This window comes from Mus musculus, chromosome 1 (genome assembly GCF_000001635.26).
Source record: "Mus musculus strain C57BL/6J chromosome 1, GRCm38.p6 C57BL/6J".
NCBI lineage: Eukaryota > Metazoa > Chordata > Mammalia > Rodentia > Muridae > Mus > Mus musculus.
Window position 1 is genome coordinate 130116192 of NC_000067.6, and position 19444 is coordinate 130135635.

Below are 19444 nucleotides of genomic sequence, written 5' to 3' on the forward strand. Positions count from 1 at the left end.
GGTAATGGTTGGGGAACTTTGGGAGAAGTTTGCAAGACTCACAGAAAGTATGAAGGTTCTGGCCAAAACAATGCTGTCTATTCAGTCTTTGGAGAAACTAACTTTCAAGACTTGTGAAAAATGAAGGAATATCCACTTGGTGCTAGACCCGGGTATACCCTAGGTTTCTGCAGAATGGGTACGACACAAGATAGCCACTTATTATTTCTGAATTATTTTACTTATCCTGTCGGGGTTCCTTATTGAGTTATCACTCAAGAAAAGACCATTGAATGGTGAGGATTGGGTTGTTTGTTTGTTTGTTTCCTGGTTTCTCTGGTGCTCCTAATTTAAATACATCTATCTTTATTGCCACCACTGTCTAACAGGTGTGTGAGTACTGCTGACAGAGAAGGAGGGGCAGTGAACAGGAGCCTGTGCAACCAGGATGATGCTCCCCAAGAAACCCAGGCCTGTTCTCTTCTGTGTCCCAGTGAGTGTGTCATGTCCGAGTGGGGAACATGGAGCAGATGCCCACAGGTAATTTCTTTTGTTGATGCCTGAGTCTTTCAGGGTTTCCTTCTCTGTTGTTCTCTATAAATTATAGCACTGCTCTTCAAGGCTCTCTTCTAGTGACATGGGAAAAGAATATTTCCCAGGAACCCACACATAACTTGAAGGGAAGGAAAAACAAATGAAAAATTGCAAATGAGTATGAGCGTTAAAATACCATTGCCTCTTCCAAGGCATTTATGTGGAGAACAGGAACAAGGAAAATAGCCTGTAATGATCATGCTGCGAGTCGACTGTGCGCCATTTTTAAGGGGTCTTCTTTAGCACCAAATGACTCTCATTATAACATCTTGGTTCTGTTCCATTTTCATCCTGGAAGTATCAATTTCCTCCTAAGCGTTCAACCCCACTGTGCAACGCTGCCTCTATTCATGACTCTGTATTTGCCTTTTGCTGATTTCTTAAAGATGACATATTCTTCTCCCAATGTCCCTGCTTCTTCCAGAGCAGACAAAAAATTAAGATAAACTATTTGCCTCATTTTTCCTTAAAATGAAAACATAACAGCAATATGAAAAAATATTAAATAGTATGATTAAAATGGTATTTCCAGATGGTAAATTTTGATATTTTAAACTCATATTACTGCTTGAAGATAGGGAGAGAAAATACAAGAATGAGCTCCAAATATTGTGAAGAAGTTGGATGGATGAACTTAAACTGTTTTAAATGTCCTGCTGATGAAGTGCAGAGTACATAGAGAAACCTCGCTATTACAATGTAGAGTATCCGAGATGTGAGTTCATGACTTACATTTCCATTTACTAGTTATGAGTTCTGGTGTTTGTTATTTGTATTCACTCAGTGGTTCTGGAGTCTGTGCAATGCTAAGATGTCTTAAGAGTAAAGCACTCTGCTGTAGCATTCCTCTTTATCAGCTCAGCATTGTCTATTAGTGAACAATTTAAATATACTGATGGTTAAGACCTGAGGCCACTTATTCTGAGGCAGGCACAGGGAAGGATTGTCATTTTACTGACTTAAGTACTACTGACTGTTAGGTGACTGCTCAGCTGGGAGCTGGAACAAAGTTCTCCATTTAACAAGTGCTGAGCCGGTAAGAATTTCTCTGTCTGAGGGAGCCAAGATTTGTGGCTTGTATCTTGGAAGAACTGAGATGTAGTTGGGCTAAACGCTTTTCTCTCTTTAAAATGTACTGTTTATTTTAACAAGAAAGTGACTTCACCGTCTGCATAACATTTCCATGACTAGATACATACGTTCCCATATTAAAATGGACATTAACACGGGCATTATTAATTTCCATATGGAAAAACGAGCAGCCTGAGGAAGTTTAAATAAATGTAGAGATCATGACCTTCCTTGTGTGTTCTAACTTACTCAAAGAAGATGCCAGTAAGTTCTAAGTGTTTTGCTATGAAAACCTTGCTCTCAGGTCAAACCATTTGGTGAGTGGGCTAAGTCCTCTGTTGAAGGAATAGTTCTGAAGTTGTTCTGGCATGGCTCTGCGTTTGTTTCCTTGGGTCAGCTATTGTCTCTAAGGTTTTCCAAGTGTAATCATTCTGGAGGGGTGGGAAGGGGGGATTAGAAACTAGAGATGGAGAAAATACTTTAACCTCCTCCCATGCGTCTTCAAGATGATATAGACAATTGCGCTCTTGTCAGTGTGAAATGAGAAGGCTGCTCCTTTAAAAGTGTCTGTCATGTTACATAATGATAGTAATAATAGCCTTGACACCAGCAATAATAACTTTGAGCAGCCCCATGTGACCATCACTGTGATGAATGTATATAGTGCTGTTTCATAACAACAGCATTAGGATGTCGGATCCTTGTTGGTACCCTGACCACTGGGATCATGTCTTCTCTCATCCAGCATGATAATCTCACTGAAAACAGAGACTTTGAATGGGAATGGGAATCAGGACTCTTAGCTGATTACTTTCCCTATATCCAAGTATATTGCACTGTTACATCAAGTTGTCAGATCCTTGCATAATGTCCCAGCATCCTCAGAGCTAATCAGCTCTGGCAATGAAGATGAGCATTGCAAAGACAGGAAGCTGGATCATTGTGCCTAGAGTTTAATTAGCATTTTGATGCACATTTCCTGAGGAAGAGGAAACCATTATTTCATAATTATCCCCTGTACCATGTGTTGATTTAACAGGTCTATTCACTAAATTCTTCTTAATTGTCAGCAGTGTGACATACATTAATGAAATAAATTCCTTATTCTTCTTTCTTTTTCCATTCCACCAACATGTGAATAGCCTCTATATGTCTTCAAGTAGAATGCTGGCATGATCTAACTTCTGGGTTACAGGGTCCTTATCAGGGCATGGGGACCACGGCAGCTATTGTGCGATGGTATTTAGACAGGAAATGGCATGAAAAGTTGAGGGTGTTTGTAACATAGAGTTGATAGAAAAGGAAGAACAGAAGCCTATAGTCTACCCTCTGTGTTTATTGCACCATGGGTAGGAAGCCAGAGGCCTGTGGTGGGACATTTTAAAGCTCTTAAGGAAATATTTCTTCCTCCACACAAGTATGTTCCTATTTAATCTTATACAAATAAAAAGACATTTGTTTCCTGAAATATGACTATTGTTTTATTTAATCAAAGTCCCCCAAAATAAGGCACTGGAGAGTTAATGACTTGGCTACTGACCACCTTGCTCATTGCAAAGCAATTAGAGCAAAGCCTCATGTTAGAAATGGTCATGGAGGCATGGGAAAAGGGTTGCAGAGGGAGAACTAGAGACTGACAGTGTGGTAAGAAAAAAAACAAATTTGTCCAATGCAGAATCGGAAAGAAATGAGGGCTCATACGCTTTACTATTTTACATGCTTGGGAGATGTCTGGTTCCCATAACACGTGTATAACATTTCTTCTTTATTCTAACTGGCTCTGTTTCCTACAATGCTTTAATTTGAAAAGGATGCTTACGTGATTGTTCTTGTTCACAGAAGTGCTTTCCCAGTAGTCTTGACCCTTGAAAAGCATTTCAGTATCATCCCTTTGCCTCTCCATAGTTTCCTTTTTAAAATATTTCTTATTTCTTAAAATTAAATATAACATTTTCTCCTTTTCCCTTTCTACCCCAACTCTTCATACACACACACACACACACACACCACAGATTGCTCTCAAATTCATGGCCTCTATGTGTTGATATATATATATATATATATATATATATATATATATATATATATATATATAATTGTTGATATATATAAATCTTAACTGTTTACATATGATTTCAGGGCTAGCCACTTGGTACTAAATAGTGTAGGATAAGCAGTTTGTATGTTGTTCCCTGGAGAAGATATATTGTTTTCTGCCATTATTCCTTAGTTAGCTAAAGTTCTTTGTCTAAGATTGAGACGCCACAAGATTTCCCCTTGCACATTAGCATATCTGCTGTTGCCATCTCTCTTCAGGTCTTATTTTGGCAGCCATACCAAAGCAACTTCATGGGTAGAGCTCCTCTGGCATTTCTAGCACACCAAGTCACACAGCAAGCTTCTCACTCCTCTGGTTCTTGAAAATCATTCTACTCCCTCATCCATCATTGTCTCTGAGCCTCAGATACAAGATCTGTGTTGTAGGTGTTTCAGCTACAGGGCACCACCATACGGTCACTTTTACAGAGCATTTTGATCAGTTGTGGTTTTCTGTAATAGTTTCCATCTTTTGTCAGGAGACATTTATTTGATAGGGAGAAAGGTCTTTTATATGAGTATAACAAATATATGCATTTTAAGTTCATATAGTCAGACAAATGCATATGTGTATATTTTCCCTTTATTTATTATATATTTTCCCTTTTAGCTAATTCAATTTTCTTCTTTTCCCTGGTCCTATATCCCTCCTGAATAGTCTTAGAATCCCATATTTTTCAAACAGGTTTATAAATTTCTTTATTCATATATCTTATATAGTTGAAACTATTCAGATGGTGATTTATTTATACTACAAATCTCTTCAGAAGTTTTCTATGGGATGATACAGATTTTCTATTTATGGATGCCCTCAGAGGTTTGCCAAAGGAATCTCTTAAGAAATAAATATTGACATGAGAAAGTAAAGGTCTTGCTGATGATTATCAACCTGAATCACTTTCTGCAGAAGCAAGACTGAAAAGTTTCTTGAGAAATAAGGCTAAGGCTTAGCAAAGCTGTGTGAACTTTAATTGATCTCCGTCTAGCTGGGTACCAGAGCAGGGTTAGATGCAGGTAGATATACACATGTCTCTTTCCCTCACCCAGAGGGAACCAGGTGCTCACTGAAAACTAGTTCAAAAGACTCATGATCAAAGACTAACATCTGAGTATTGTCACCAGGATGACCTCCAACAAATGTCACAGGAGAAGGTTTGCAAGGAAACTGCACTGGCCATACGTGTAATGGAATTGGAATTTTATCAGTGACTTAATACATAATGTACCTCCTCTCTACCGTTTCTCCTTCTCTGACCCTGCATAAGTGCCTGACCCTCCAGTGCAAGCCAGTGCAAAGCACTGTTCCTTCAAGTAGGCTCTGCCTAGAAGACACAGAAATGGGTGCCTATTTTCTGAGAATTGATCCATTTCTTTTATATCCCAGTGCTCTGTCATGCCTTGAGGTTTCATTATAGATGAATGGCACTTAGCAACAAGACTTCTGCAAGATGCTTTTCGGGAAGTACTTTGCCCCAATCGCTGGTGCTCCAAGCGTTTCCTTGCCCTTTTCTAACCTTCTTTAACAATAGATGTTGGACTCTGGAGTACATGTACAATGACCAAGATCCTTGGGATGCCCAATGTTTTACTTTGACTCAAAGCTAGGGGAGAGTAGTGGTGATTTCCTATCATCTCAGCTTTGAATTCTGGGTTCTTCTAAACTGACATTGGTACTCAGCCAAAGACAACAGGTCTGGGGTTGGTGAAGGTGTATTTTTGTCCCAATGCACTGAGGTTTAATATCTCTTAAGAACCAGGCTGGTTTCCAGAGCCACATGGGAAGAGTGTTCTTGCTGAATCTAACTCACTTCATGCATTGGAACAGAAAAACAAGAACTCAATAAAAACATTTTATAGCAACTTCTGTTTTTTAATTTAATATAGCCTTTACTCTCTTTAATAAGTCTGATCTCTTTGATTCTCGATATCATTAGCTTGTAATACAGACAAGGGGTATATATTCTAAAATTTCTCTCTCTCTTTCCCTCTTCTCTACCTCTCGATATGCTAATATCTCTCCATCTATCTATCTATCTATCTATCTATCTATCTATCTATCTACCTACCTACCTACCTACCTACCTACCTACCTACCTATATCTCTATCTCTATCTCCCTGGACAACAGCAGGCATGGGATTTATATTTTCTTGAATGAGTACTTAGCATGAACTGCAATGAGTATTTATGATGTATTTTGTGACATTTCACAAGTTTGTTATAGCAGCGGTTTTAAAAGACAGTCCCTCCTTCATGGAGAGTGCATTGCATTTTAAAAAAGAACACTTGGTTTTCTGAAACTTATTTTAGTATCTGCATTATGTAATTGAAATGGGACACTTTGTCGTGTATTTCTCTAAGTGACTTGATTTAATTTCTCCTCTTGGGCATTGATGTTATAAATTTGGCACCTTAGTGCCATAGGATAACCTGCGTTTTCACATGCTTGAGACAATGAGTGGAGCTCAGAGACGGTGATGCTTAGTCTCACCAAATTTTTCTCCATGTGTCTCATACTCATGCAGTTTTATCAGGAGTTTGTGTTAGTGATTTAATCTTCAATGACTAATTTTTAGAGTCTTGTTTCCTGATATATTAAGCTCTTTTGTATATTCATCCTATTTCCCTTGGGTTCCAGTGCATACATTTCCTGACTAGAATACGGTGCTTTTTAAATGCGCTCACAGGATAGCTTTCAAGGGTCTGATTTACCAGCGATAGCATTTGAGCATGGCAGCCCCAGCTGGATGAGGCAGGTATGATCCTGACCTGTAATTGGATACTTGGTCCTATAACTGTCACTGCTGTCACAAAGTCCTCTAAGACATAAATATCCTTTCCTGGACAGTTTTGAAAAGTAAAGGTCAGTTTTTAAATTTCAAAAAAAAAATCTAATTACTTAAGCATTAATTTAATAATATTTGTTTACTTTTTAATATATAAATATAGATGTTGACATAGATAGATAGATAGATAGATAGATAGATAGATAGATAGATAGATAGATAGATAGGGGGTTGTGTGTGTATGTTTCTATAAATGATTGCTGCTTCATTCAACTTTGGTAAGGCTACAGTTTATGGCCAAAATTATTATTTTTGTGTGGGTACATTTATATTGAAATTTTCAACTCTATTTGTTATGTTTTCAATATCCTTGAGTCATTATTTGCCATTAGCAAATTGAGAAGTTATAGATGCCTGCTGTCCAGGAGAGAATACCATGACATTTATCTTTCTATCACACTTTTCCTGCTATTAGGACAAGCCACCCTTATATTTGAGTACCATGCTATTTAACACAATGAAGTTTACCAACACAGGCCTCTGCAATGTTCTGCTGATAGTTTTTATATCAGAAATTTCTCTTAGACTCATCTGATAAATAATGTCACTTTCTTCTTCCTGTTCATGTGTTTTTCTGGGGGTTTTTTGCCATATTTGTTTTCATTTTTTTCTCTAACTTTCTTCTAAGGAAACCATATTGTGTTCTCGACTGGTTTAATACAGTAATGGTTATCTTCATTTCCATAAAAATATAGAATATAGATTCTATGCACATAGTTTTCTGCATACAAATGTGACAGACTTTGAATTAGGAACATAATCATGAATTATGAATTAAAGCCACAATGTACATCATTTCCCTTCTACTCCAAACTTCATATCTTTATGAATGTAACATATAACTAGGGGCATAGATGGTTATATTTTCACCTTCTGTTTCACATAATTCATATTTACCAATATGTTTAGAAAATACTCGTCTAGTCTCCATTGTTTTCATTTTGGTGAGATAATTTATTACCATGTATATTGCATTTATGAACATCCGCTCTAAGCAAGCTGAAATAATGCCTTGAATATATGTTTGCTTGGCTGTGACAAATTCCAAGTTCAAACGCTTTAGTGTGTTTGAAGACCATGACTTTAATTTTGAAATCACAGCTCACACTATGGGATGCATCTTTATCCAGATTCATTTTTCTGTTACTGAATATGCTAAGGTTTATGGTTTTATAAACATGTGATGATTTTAATGTTTATGGTTTTATAAACATGTGATGATTTTAATCCTAGGAAATTTTAACCTTTTGAACTTTTGTACTTTATATTTATCTTGTTAGCTATCAAACACATAAAAATATAAGCCAATTTCTGCTCACTCCAGCATCTTTGATGTGACTTTTCGGTTTCCACAGTTTCTCATCCACACTTAGCCATTATTCTTACTTCTGCACCCATGAAATTTGCCTTCTTTGAACTTCCTGTAACTTTATGTACCCTTTTATGTTGATTTCATTCGTTAACATTGTTTCTGGGTGTTTGCATTTAAGGAATCACCCAGTTCTTTTGTGTTTCACTTCTTTGGTTTAACAGTGTTTATGAGATTTATGATCATTGTTAGAAGGTCAATAGATTGTCCTTTTGGTGCTTGAGTGGGGGACACAGCAGCATTTCTTTATGTGTTTCTCATTAAAGGACATCTGTGTCATCTTTAGCTTGGAGGTATGGCTACAGTAGTCATGAGTGTAATATAAGAGTCAAAGCTATGCAGCCATTTCTCATTAGCCCATATTTAGTGAGTTGGATAGCCTTGCCAAAGGATAGGTACACATTTATAAGTAGGGCTCTTCAAGCAGCATTAAATAACCTATTTTAAAAGTGATTATGAAGTATTTTATTTTATTTTAATAACTCACTTTTTTGTTGATTCAAGAAATTTTGCACACATTGTGAGTGTGAATGCTAAATCAGATAATACATATTGTTAAAACTTCCAAGGCTTTGGCTTCTCTTACTTTCAACACTATGTTTTGTTTTGTTTTGTTTTGTTTTGTTTTGTTTTCTTTTGTTTTATAAGACAATATTAGTTTTATTGATGCCAAATGGTCTGCTTTCTTTTATATTGAATATAAACTTTCCTAACCTGAGACCATAAAAACATCCTTTCAACTTTCTGTAAGCTTTGTAGGATTAGCTTACACATTCAAATCTGTGTTTCAGGTCATGTACTCATTTGTCTTCGGTGTGTATATGCAGTGTGTGTGTGTGTGTGTGTGTGTGTGTACATTTGTGTGTGTGTTCATGTGTGTAAAGGTGTTTGCACTGGTTAACTTCTTCCAAGACATCTTGAGCTAACAATCCACTGTGAATTATTTGTATAGGAAGTGTTTACAGTGCCCAGAAAAAAGCATGGACAGAGGTAAATTAGTAGGAAATGAAATGAAATCAAAGTTTCAGATGAGTCCTAGATGGACTGTGATCCTGGCAGAAGCTCAGAGCCACCATTACACCACAGAATTTCACCTCCTAGGGGGGAAAGTCAGCTCTATCTCCTGTAGCACTTGACTAGCCATGGCTGCTCCCAGGTGGCTGGTAAAACTATTACATACTTTCAAATCTACCCTGAAGGGTGAGATTAGTTTCTGTGGCAATCACTGGAAATACTTGGGCACAGGGCAGCAGCAACAAGTCAGGCAGAGATGCACAAGAGATGCTCAGAGTTATGGAAGCATCCAAAGGCTCTGGAGAGGCTCCAAGCCTATCTTCTATAGGCTCATTACTCTGTATTCTCAAACAGCCATTTTCTCTGGCACCATTTGACAGAATCCTCCAATTAAAATGTTGCCATTGGGGACCATCAACTGAGGACTTACAAATGGACTGTTCCTAATCCATTGATTGATTACTCATCCATACACACACTAATATGACACTGCCTTAATCACTGGAGATTGAGTATATCTCAAAAGCCAATGATAGGAATTATCTGTTTTTTTTTAATTCTTCAAGTGTATCATAAGTATTATGTATCTGCATTTCACAGAAATTTTAGAGTTGAAGTGGTAATGTATTACAATAAATTTATTGAGTTTTAATGGATAGTACATGGAGTCTATAGATCAATGTTGACAAGACTACTATCTTATAAATAGTGCACAGTGTGAAGTGCTCTTGCCAGGGTCTTTTAGAAGTGCTTTGTAGATTTCAATACAGAGGCCATGTATCTCTTAATTTATTACTGTGTTTGCATGTTTTTAATATTGCTGCAGGTAAAATTGTATTGCTATTTTCATTTTCTCAGTGTTGACTCATATTGTACAGGCATTTGATTAATTTTAAAGCACTTACCTTATATATCACAGTTGTGCTAGATTTACTAATGCAAAAATTATTCTGTGGGAAGATCTTTTCAGTCTTTCAGATGGACTCATTCCTTTGTGATATTTCACAATGCTAATATGTACATGGTCTTGAAAGTCAAACCTTCTCTTTGCTGTACTTTTAGTTCACTTATCAATTTCGACGTGGCTGTCTATAGTTACAAAACACATGGAAATGGTCCCATGTCACTGTATTTCCATCTTTCAAAGTCTCTCCATTCTCCCTGTGTCGACACGCAGGCAGGAATGCCAAAATGCACAATGTTCATCACATTTTTGGCATATGAACAACTGGGCAGCCATCCTAGGCACCAAGAGGTAAATGTTTTCCCAAGGGGGCAGGAATGAGGAGACACACACAAAAAAAACTATTTCCAGTTTTCTACAATTTGGCTGTTTTTTTATGCAATTCTTAGTCAACATCTTTTTAGGGTCAAACTTTTTCAATTATCCATCTCAGAAGTTTAATTCCCCATTTACTGTGCTGAAACTTAAGTTTTGGGAATGCTCAGTTATTATATATATATATATATATATATATATATATATATATATATAATATTTGAGATATTTATGAAATTTATTACTCATTGTTAAATAATTGGTGTCATAATGAAGAGAAAAAATAAATCATGTAAAGGATCAGAAAGGAGGCTCAGTGGGTTACTGAGTTATAAAGAAAACAATAAAATATATTAGAGATACCAAAACATGCCTGACAAAAAAAAACTGTTACCTTACAAGAATAGAAAACACATGGGAAATCAGCATAGCACAATCCCAGAGGCAGGCTGGGATTGCCTCACCAGAGAAGGGTCTAGGTCTTAATAAGCAACTGGCATCACTTATATTGTAGCAGATAACAAAGACCTTGAATGGCAGATTAAGGAATTATTTTCATGTTGTCAATATAAAGATGTTGCATGTGTTTTGAAACCATCAGTGAGCTTTGTAAAGATTTCTATTAAAGGTTTTCAATTACACTTCATTTAAATTGCTCCTGAAATGAAAATGTTATAATTGTGTTTAAGCATACTCTGATCAAATATCAAGCAATTATATCTGTGGCTTATCATACACTGAAGTAAAATGGCTTCAATCAAATTAACCATTGCACAAATTGAATTAATGCAAGAGTGGTGCTAGGAGCCCCTCATGTGAATATGTGAATACTTTATTTTTCATTATTTTGTCTTTTATTTTGATAGAACTTTTGTAGCCCAGGTTAGCCTAGAATTTAGTACGTAGACCAGGCTAGCCTCCTACTCAGGCAATCCTATTTCAACTTCTTAAATGCTGTAATTATAGCAGTGACCCACTATGCCTGGCTTATATTTTCTTTGGTCTTTTCTCCAGCTCCCCCTTCTCTTCATTATCCTCATTTCTTCTTTAGGGTTCTGATTACTGGGATCTAATGACAGTGAACTGATCAGACTATTCTCTTTTGTGACTGTATAATTCAAGATAATTTCAAAGATTTCTCATGAGGTGATGAAACAAAATAACTGCACATCAGTTGGGGTTGCTAAATGTTTTGCTGTAAATAATAGGGTACTAAGATACTGTGACTTTTAATTCATTAATATTTCAGAAATATTTATGATAATTTATAGTATTTATGATATTTTGTGATATTTGACTTAAAAAATAACATTTCCAGGTTTCTTGCTCATGGAAAATAGCATACTGGTACATTTTTTAAAATATTTTTTTATTACGTATTTTCCTCAATTACATTTCCAATGCTATCCCAAAAGTCCCCCATACCCTCCCCCCCACTACCCTACCCACCCATTCCCATTTTTTGGCCCTGGTGTTCCCCTGTACTGGGGCATATAAAGTTTGCCTGTCCAGTGGGCCTCTCTTTCCAGTGATGGCCGACTAGGCCATCTTTTGATACATATGCAGCTAGAGTCAAGAGCTCCGGGGTACTGGTTAGTTCATAATGTTGTTGCACCTACAGGGTTGCAGATCTCTCTAGTTCATTGGATACTTTCTCTAGCTCCTCCATTGGGGGCCCTGTGATCCATCCAATAGCTGACTGTGAGCATCCACTTAGTGTTTGCTAGGCCTAGTCTCACAAGAGACAGCTATATCAGGGTCCTTTCAGCAAATGCTTACTAGTGTATGCAATGGTGTCATCGTTTGGAGGCTAATTATGGGATTCATCCCTGGAAATGGCAGTCTCTAGATGGTCCATCCTTTTGTCTCAGCTCCAAACTTTGTCTCTGTAACTCCTTCCATGAGTGATTGTTTCCAATTCTAAGAAGGGGCAAAGTGTCCACACTTTGGTCTTCATTCTTCTTCAGTTTCATGTGTTTTGCAAATTGTATCTTATATCTCGAGTATACTAAGTTTCTGGGCTAATATCCACTTATCAGTGAGTACATATCATTTGAGTTCTTTTGTGATTGTGTTATCTCACTCGGGATGATGCCCTCCAGGTCCATCCATTTGCCGAGGAATTTCATAAATTCATTCCTTTTAATAGCTGAGTAGAAATCCATTGTGTAAATGTACCACATTTTTTTTATCCATTCCTCTGTTGAGGGACATCTGGGTTCTTTCCAGCTTCTGGCTATTATAAATAAGGCTGCTATGAACATAGTGGAGCATGTGTCCTTCTTACCAGTTGGGACATCTTCTGGATATATGCCCAGGAGAGGTATTGCTGGATCCTCTGGTCGTACTATGTCCAATTTTCTGAGGAACTGCCAGACTGATTTCCAGAGTGGTTGTACAAGCTTGCAATCCCACCAACAATGGAGGAGTGTTCTTCTTTCTCCACATCCTTGCCAGCATCTGCTGTCACCTGAATTTTTGATCTTAGCCATTCTGACTGGTGTTGAAAAGGGTTGTTTTGATTTGCATTTCTCTGATGAGGTTTCTTGCTCATGGAAAAATCGCATACTGGTACATTTTTGTAAAAAAAAGTAAGTAAATAAAAATGATTGTGGCCATGGATAACAGAGCTGAATATGGAAATAGACTGTTCAGTACAACTTATGTTATGATGAAATTAAGAATCATAAGATTCCTCCTATATTGTCAAAGTCCTATATAACTGAGTTAGGATTTCTTGGTTCCTATGTCTACCAGGCCAGAAGGACGGCACTGAGCTATCTGAACTAGATGTCAGAACCTCTAAACCAAAAGATTCAGTGAGCAAAACAACTCAGGCTCTTCTTCAGAACAGAGTCTGCTGTGCAGTTAGCAAGACTCACTGGGGTGGGATAGCAAGAAACAGTTTGTAGAGCCCTGAAGACATTGCATGAATATAAAGAAAATGGTATTCAATGTTCAAGAGACAGAGAACATACAGCCAGCAACTGGGGCCTCCCAGGACAAAGGATAAGCAGATAGTAAAATGTCTGTTTTCACATATGATTCATTTTGGGAAAACACAGTTGTCCAAATGTGTAGAAAGGAAATATGCTCTACACAGTAGCCTGGAGGAAGATTTCAAAGGACTCGCAGTATTGGTGCTTCTAATTTAATCTAATTGAGCTTACACTGCTTACTGTTAAAATATGAACCACTAGACCCACAGCCTGGTGTGGTAGCATATGGCTATGATTCCAGCACAGGCAGGAGGGACACAAGTTCAAAGCACAGTTTTTTTGCAGCTTCCTACTCAATGGGTTCCTGAGATGTGTAGACAATGGAGCACAAAGCCTACTGGTGCTTCAGCTTAGAGGTCCTTCCCCATCTTCCTCCCTCTCTCATCCACTTACTCTCCTTCCCTGAATGTGTCAGATATTTTATCACCTAAAGGATTGATGATTTAATGAGACTCACAGTTCTGACGGGGATTCTATCCAGCCCATCAGAGGAGTCATAGCAGCAAAAGCTGATCCCTAGTCAGAAATCAGAGTAGACAGGAAGTGGGACTGGCGTTGAAAACCTCAAAGCTTGTCTCCAGTGATGTACTTCTTCACATGAGCTTCTACTTTCTAACATCCCACGGCCTTCCCAAAGAGTACCACCAGATAAAGACCAGAGATTCAAAATCCAAGCCTGGGGGGAGGGGGGTAGTCTCCTTCTCCAGTCCTTTCTAAAACCTGCTTGCTCTCTTTCGTAGGACCCTGTACTTCCCGATGAGCACAGATGAATAATTTTATAACAATGTACCAAAGCCAAGAACCTGATTATGTTTTTTATCCCAAGTGCCAGCAGAATGCATGTTTGTTCAATGGTATGACTGTGCCGGCTTTGTAGAATATCCTACTTGTTAAGAGATCCTCAAGAGTTTGAATCAGGTCATACATCTATAGAACAAGATCTGGACAAAAAAAAAAAAAAAAAAAAAGCACAACTTTCTCTTCATGTTTCTGCAAAGTCCCAGCAAGAAATATGGGTTCTCCAGCAAATAGGTTCTTTACCATATAGGATACAGTCTTTAGCCATGTGCCTCAGACCCTCCCCTCAGCCCATAGACTGAAGTGATTGTCGAACTACTGGTGAACATTTACATTGGCCCGTACAGTAAGTGGGGATGGAAGCATTTATTAGACAGTTACAACTGTTCCAAACCCACTAGAGACACTTTAGTTTAAGGGCGGCACATTTCCCCGTAAATGGCTTGTTGTGAATAATGCAAATGTGCAGCCCTGAGAATACATTAAATACATTTTCAGACACTGAGAATGTTCTAGAACAGGCCTTCTGTAAATCACTTGAATAGCATTTATAGATTACTCTGCTCTGTCTGGGCCAAGCTTGTAAATATCTGTCTAACTCATAACCCTGTGATTTGCAGCCCTCTAAAGAAAATCTTACAGAGTGCTCTCCTGTTCCCTCCCTCTCTCTCTCTTCATAGAATATTGACAAGTATCTAGCTAAAGAAAAATTTTTTGAATGTTTCTATAAAGCAGTACTTTCTCAATAAAAGCTACATAATTCAGTGTTTAACAAGAAACGCTCAACCAAAGCCAAAAAGCATATGGCATATTCTTGGTGCCCATGGCAGCCTCACCCACCAAGCATTTTTCTTCCTTTTTCTCTGCCAAGCTGTCGTTGGAGCACCCAGAAATTTCCGCCAGGCTTTGGCAACAGAGAGTGACAATCTCCCAATGCTCTCAGCTTCCTGGTTAGTCTTTGTATTCTCCTCTAACTGTCCTTTCTCAAAATATGCCTCTTTCTTTGCCTTCCTCTCATCCATATACATACACCACTATGACACACCCCCTACACACACACACACACAGACACACACACACACACACACACACACAAACCACTTATTTTTCAGGAATCAGTATGGGTACATTTTGCTCTCTAATTCCCATCCATTTCACTAGGTGTAAGAATTCATCAGAGGAAAAATGAGCATTCAGTTTTAGAAGAATCTCAGTGATGAGTTTCAGTATGTCTTTTAAATCAAAAGCCACATCTCCTACTGTGCCCAGGAGTGCATATATTATTTCATTTAATGCTCAACCCAAAGCATGTTTAGCTTCTTTCTTCATTGGTAAGTAAAGGAAATGACACAGAAGTAAAATAACAAATCAAAGATGATACTGTTAGCTGTGGATCAAATATTTGAAATTAAGCCTAATTCAAAAGCATACATCTGTGTTTCTTCACATTCACCTGTTTGCAAATGAAGTAAGCTATTATAATCTGATGAAAAGTCTCCATTTCTATGCATTTGAGTGCTCTGAAGTTCACACCTGTCATCTGGGTTTTGTTTTTCCACCCTGTAGTGAGCTGCTCCCTCCTAAGTATAGTGGTCCGATTGTGGAGCTTCTAGCTTTAGAGAACACTCATTCTAAGCTTCTTGAAGTCAAACCATCCCAATGTTCTTCATTGCCATTTCTAGGCTACATGGACAGGAAGGAGAGATGGCTTATATGGGGGTGGGGGTGGGATCTAGGTACTTCTCACCCTGAGGTTCTGCTTCTGCTGGCATCACTCTGTAGGCTTAGATTTTTAAGAACCTGCTCTAATAAAGGTTCTTAAATGCTTCATCCTCCCTTCTAGTCCAACAACCAAAGGTAGGGGAGAAAGAGAATTAATAGGACAAGGGAGATGTAGATCTGTCTAGAAGTAGTTCTTTGGGGGCAGTTCCAACCTTCATTGTCAGAATATCAGCAGTTCAGTCCAGAACACCAAACATGAATCAGTAGCAGTCACTCCTCAGAAATCGTGAGGCTCTGCCAAATTGAGTCCTCAGAAGTGGAAAGAATGTGCTGGAATACCATGAGAAGTTCTTTGGTGTGTTTTTCTCTGTGAAGTCAAGACAAGAGAATATCAGTGAAGATCAGCAAAGCACTGCAAGGAGAACCAATGCAAGAGTATCTTTCCCTATCTGTTGGGTTATACTTATATTCTTTCCAAGCTTCCCAAGTCCTCTCAAGTGTCTACCTCAGCAAAAACATCCTCTCATTAGACAGATTCCAGAAAAACATCACATGACACAACTGAGTCTCCAAAGAAACCAGGAACTTCCATCTCATCACCCCTCTCTAGATAGATCCCAGTGTCTCACCATCTCTATTTAGTGCCCCACAGATTTCTATTCATTTGTAGTGGCAATTGATTGACTGGCTCTGAACTCTGTGCAAAGATTGTGAGTTGTTCCTCAGTGGTTTCTAGTCTTCATTCAGGTGGTGCTTTCCTGAGCTTCAGCCTTAAGCTTGATCATCACTACCCTGTACCTTCCCAAGAACAACCTGGAAACATCACTTCATAGCTGTAGATTGACTTGTGCTGTTCTCAGCATGTCTCACTCCATCTCCGTATCCTTGGTGACCGTGAGGAGTATTTAGGAGTGAGTAACTGAGGCTTTGGGGGAGAGAAGAGGATCAGAGACAGAATACTAACTTAAAAGGCAGGAGAACCTGGTTTCCATCCCTAGTACCAGAGAGGAAGAAAAGGCATTCAGATACAAAGAAAGAAGTTATTTCTAGAGGCAAGGACTTTGCTTCTTTCTCTCTCTCTCTCTTCTTTCTTTCTTTCTTTCTTTCTTTCTTTCTTTCTCTCTCTCTCTCTTTCTTTCTTTCTTTCTTTCTCTCTGTCTCTTTCTTTCTTCCTTCCTTTCTTCCTTTCTTTCTTTCTTTCTTTTTTTAAGATATAGCTGTCTGTGAATGGTCACTTTGAAACCACAGTGTGCTAAATCTTTATCTTTGAGTCTGTAAATTTTGTAGCAACCTCTAGACGTACAAACATCAATGTCATTAAACACTGTCATTGGAAGACTTGATTCTCCTAGCTAGTTGATTTCTTGCAGCCTGAAAACTCAGTATCTGTTATAGCAGTAGTGAAATGATTCCAGTTAGCACGGAGCAGGTACTGTGGGACTGTGCTGAATGTGGTACTTGACATCCAAGAAGACAGTGGGAGAAGATGTCTTGATTCTACCTCTGTTCTGTTTATTATACGAAGTGACATTGACAGGTATGGCTGACACTGTAAGAGCTCAGTTTATAAAATAGAATATAATAACTACTTTTAGTGCCTAGTCTTATTACAATTTGTTTTGCCATGATTGGTTGATATCCCTGGGAGGCCTGCTCTTTTCTGAAGGGAAACAAAGGAACAGTGGATATGGGAGAGACAGAAGGAGTTATTGGGAGGAGTAGGGAGAGAGAAATATGCAGCCATGATGTATTGTATGAGAAAAAAGGGAAAAATCAGATACAATTTTACTTGAAATTATATTAGTATTATGTAGTATTTGTAGCCATGCTTGGTAGCATATGCCTATAATCTCAATGCTTGGGAGACTGAGGCAGGATAGCATGCTTCAGGATAGCCTAGTAATATATTGAATCTAGGTTAGCCCTAGCTACATAGCACATCCCAGTCTTTAAAAAAAGAACAACAAAAATCATCATAACAAATTTAAAAACAAAACTATGAAGTCAAACTCAATAATGGTATAATTATTACTACCTGCTCATAACTTTCTGATTCTAAACAAGTTTATAAAATAATGAAAGTACAATTATTTAAAAGATTTATTTCAATTTATTTTTAATTCACATGTATGTATGTGTGTATGTATGTATGTGTGTGTTTTCTGCATATATGTCTGTGAATCACAGGCAGTGCCCAAAGAAGAAAGATGAGGTATCTCGTGTCCTGAAAGCGTAGTTATAGACTGTTATGTAGAGACTGTTATAGTAACCCTATAAATGCTAAGAACTAAACCCACTTAGCATCTTCTGAGACCTCTGCAAGGAGACGAGTGCTCTTAACTTTCAAGACATCTCTCCAGCCCCTAAAATGCACAAATTTAAATTTTCTATATGACCCTTTCTTTGCAAACTCTGGTATCTGTCCTTACTGGCAATGATATTTCATAATTATAGTGGCTATCATTAAACCTGTAGTGCCAAACTGCAGTGTGTTACTCCTTTTGAACTAGAGTGTGTGATCTATAATCCACTTTCCTAGCAGTTCCTATTTCATCTCTAATGTCTGCTTCATGCCCAAGAAGAAAAGGCCAGGCTTTCACATTGAATTTTAACCATGTAGTGAGAGCACATGAAGGTCATTCTCCATCCTAGGTGGCCTCCATGTCCTTCTCACATCATTTCCATCCGCACAGTTGGTTAATATAGGAAGGGATGTGGACACACCTCCCAGCTGAAAGTAAACCTGCTCATAAAGTGGCCAGGCTGAGAGCAGGCACCTCAGTCTTTCATTCCTTTTGTATAGATTTCATCACCAAATCCTAGCAGCCTTTTCAGCTTGTTACATTGAACAATTTTAAGATAATTACATTTTTTATAAAGAATAATAAATTTGGCTATATTAAATTGATCTTAGCTTAGTATTCCTTAGATCTGTTTGTCTTTGAGTACTTTTGTTTATGTTTGTTTGTTTGTTTGTTTGTTTGTTTGTTGAGACAAGGTGTTATAATATAGCCCAGACAACTGAATACATACACTGGGGATTATAGCAGTTCTCCTGCCTGGGCCTCTCATTTACAGGAATGAGACACCACTTATGACTATTTTTTAATTTTACAGAAAATGGAAATGATTCTGAAAATGCTTACAGACACTTTTGCTGTGCTTGTTTCTCCCTTATTATTACCTTATAAGAATAGGTTCTGTAGTGAACATCATTCCACTTCCAATATGGTTTTCCCTATTTAGAGGATTCTAAATAAAAGGACCTTTTCCATTTCCCCAGTGCTGATTTCTGTGTTGAAAGGTGTGTGTTAAGTCCATAGCACAGCTGACAAACAATCATAAGTAGTATTTGAGCTTCAGAGACAAGCCACATGCATGTCACTCTCTCCCTCTTCTATTCCTGTGTAGACATGTCGGTATGACACCACCATAATTTCAGTATGTCAGATATCTTCTAGGACAGTGCACATGTACAAAAATAAGTCAAGGATGCTGCCAATTAACTCTTCATCAGCATCAACCACATAGAGACCTGAGTCTACACCTTAGGAACCTACATTTTGGTGAGGATTGCAGAAAATTCCAATCTGTGTTCGCACAGTAGGTGTTAAAGAGGAGAAGAGAAGCATTCTGAGAGAGCATATGTTTGTTGACAACTATCCTAATTCCTGTGA

General features: G+C 38.0%; 1 protein-coding gene across 3 annotated transcripts in view; it reads left to right on the plus strand.

Moving 5' to 3' along the window:
* Positions 1 to 19444, plus strand: part of Thsd7b (thrombospondin, type I, domain containing 7B) — a 946089-nt gene that overhangs the window by 843002 nt on the left and 83643 nt on the right. For all 3 annotated transcript variants that reach the window (XM_011247964.2, NM_172485.3, XM_011247965.1), the window contains one exon: positions 369 to 519. In XM_011247964.2, the coding sequence (XP_011246266.1) occupies positions 369 to 519 (151 nt within the window). The remainder of the gene's footprint in view (positions 1 to 368; positions 520 to 19444) is intronic.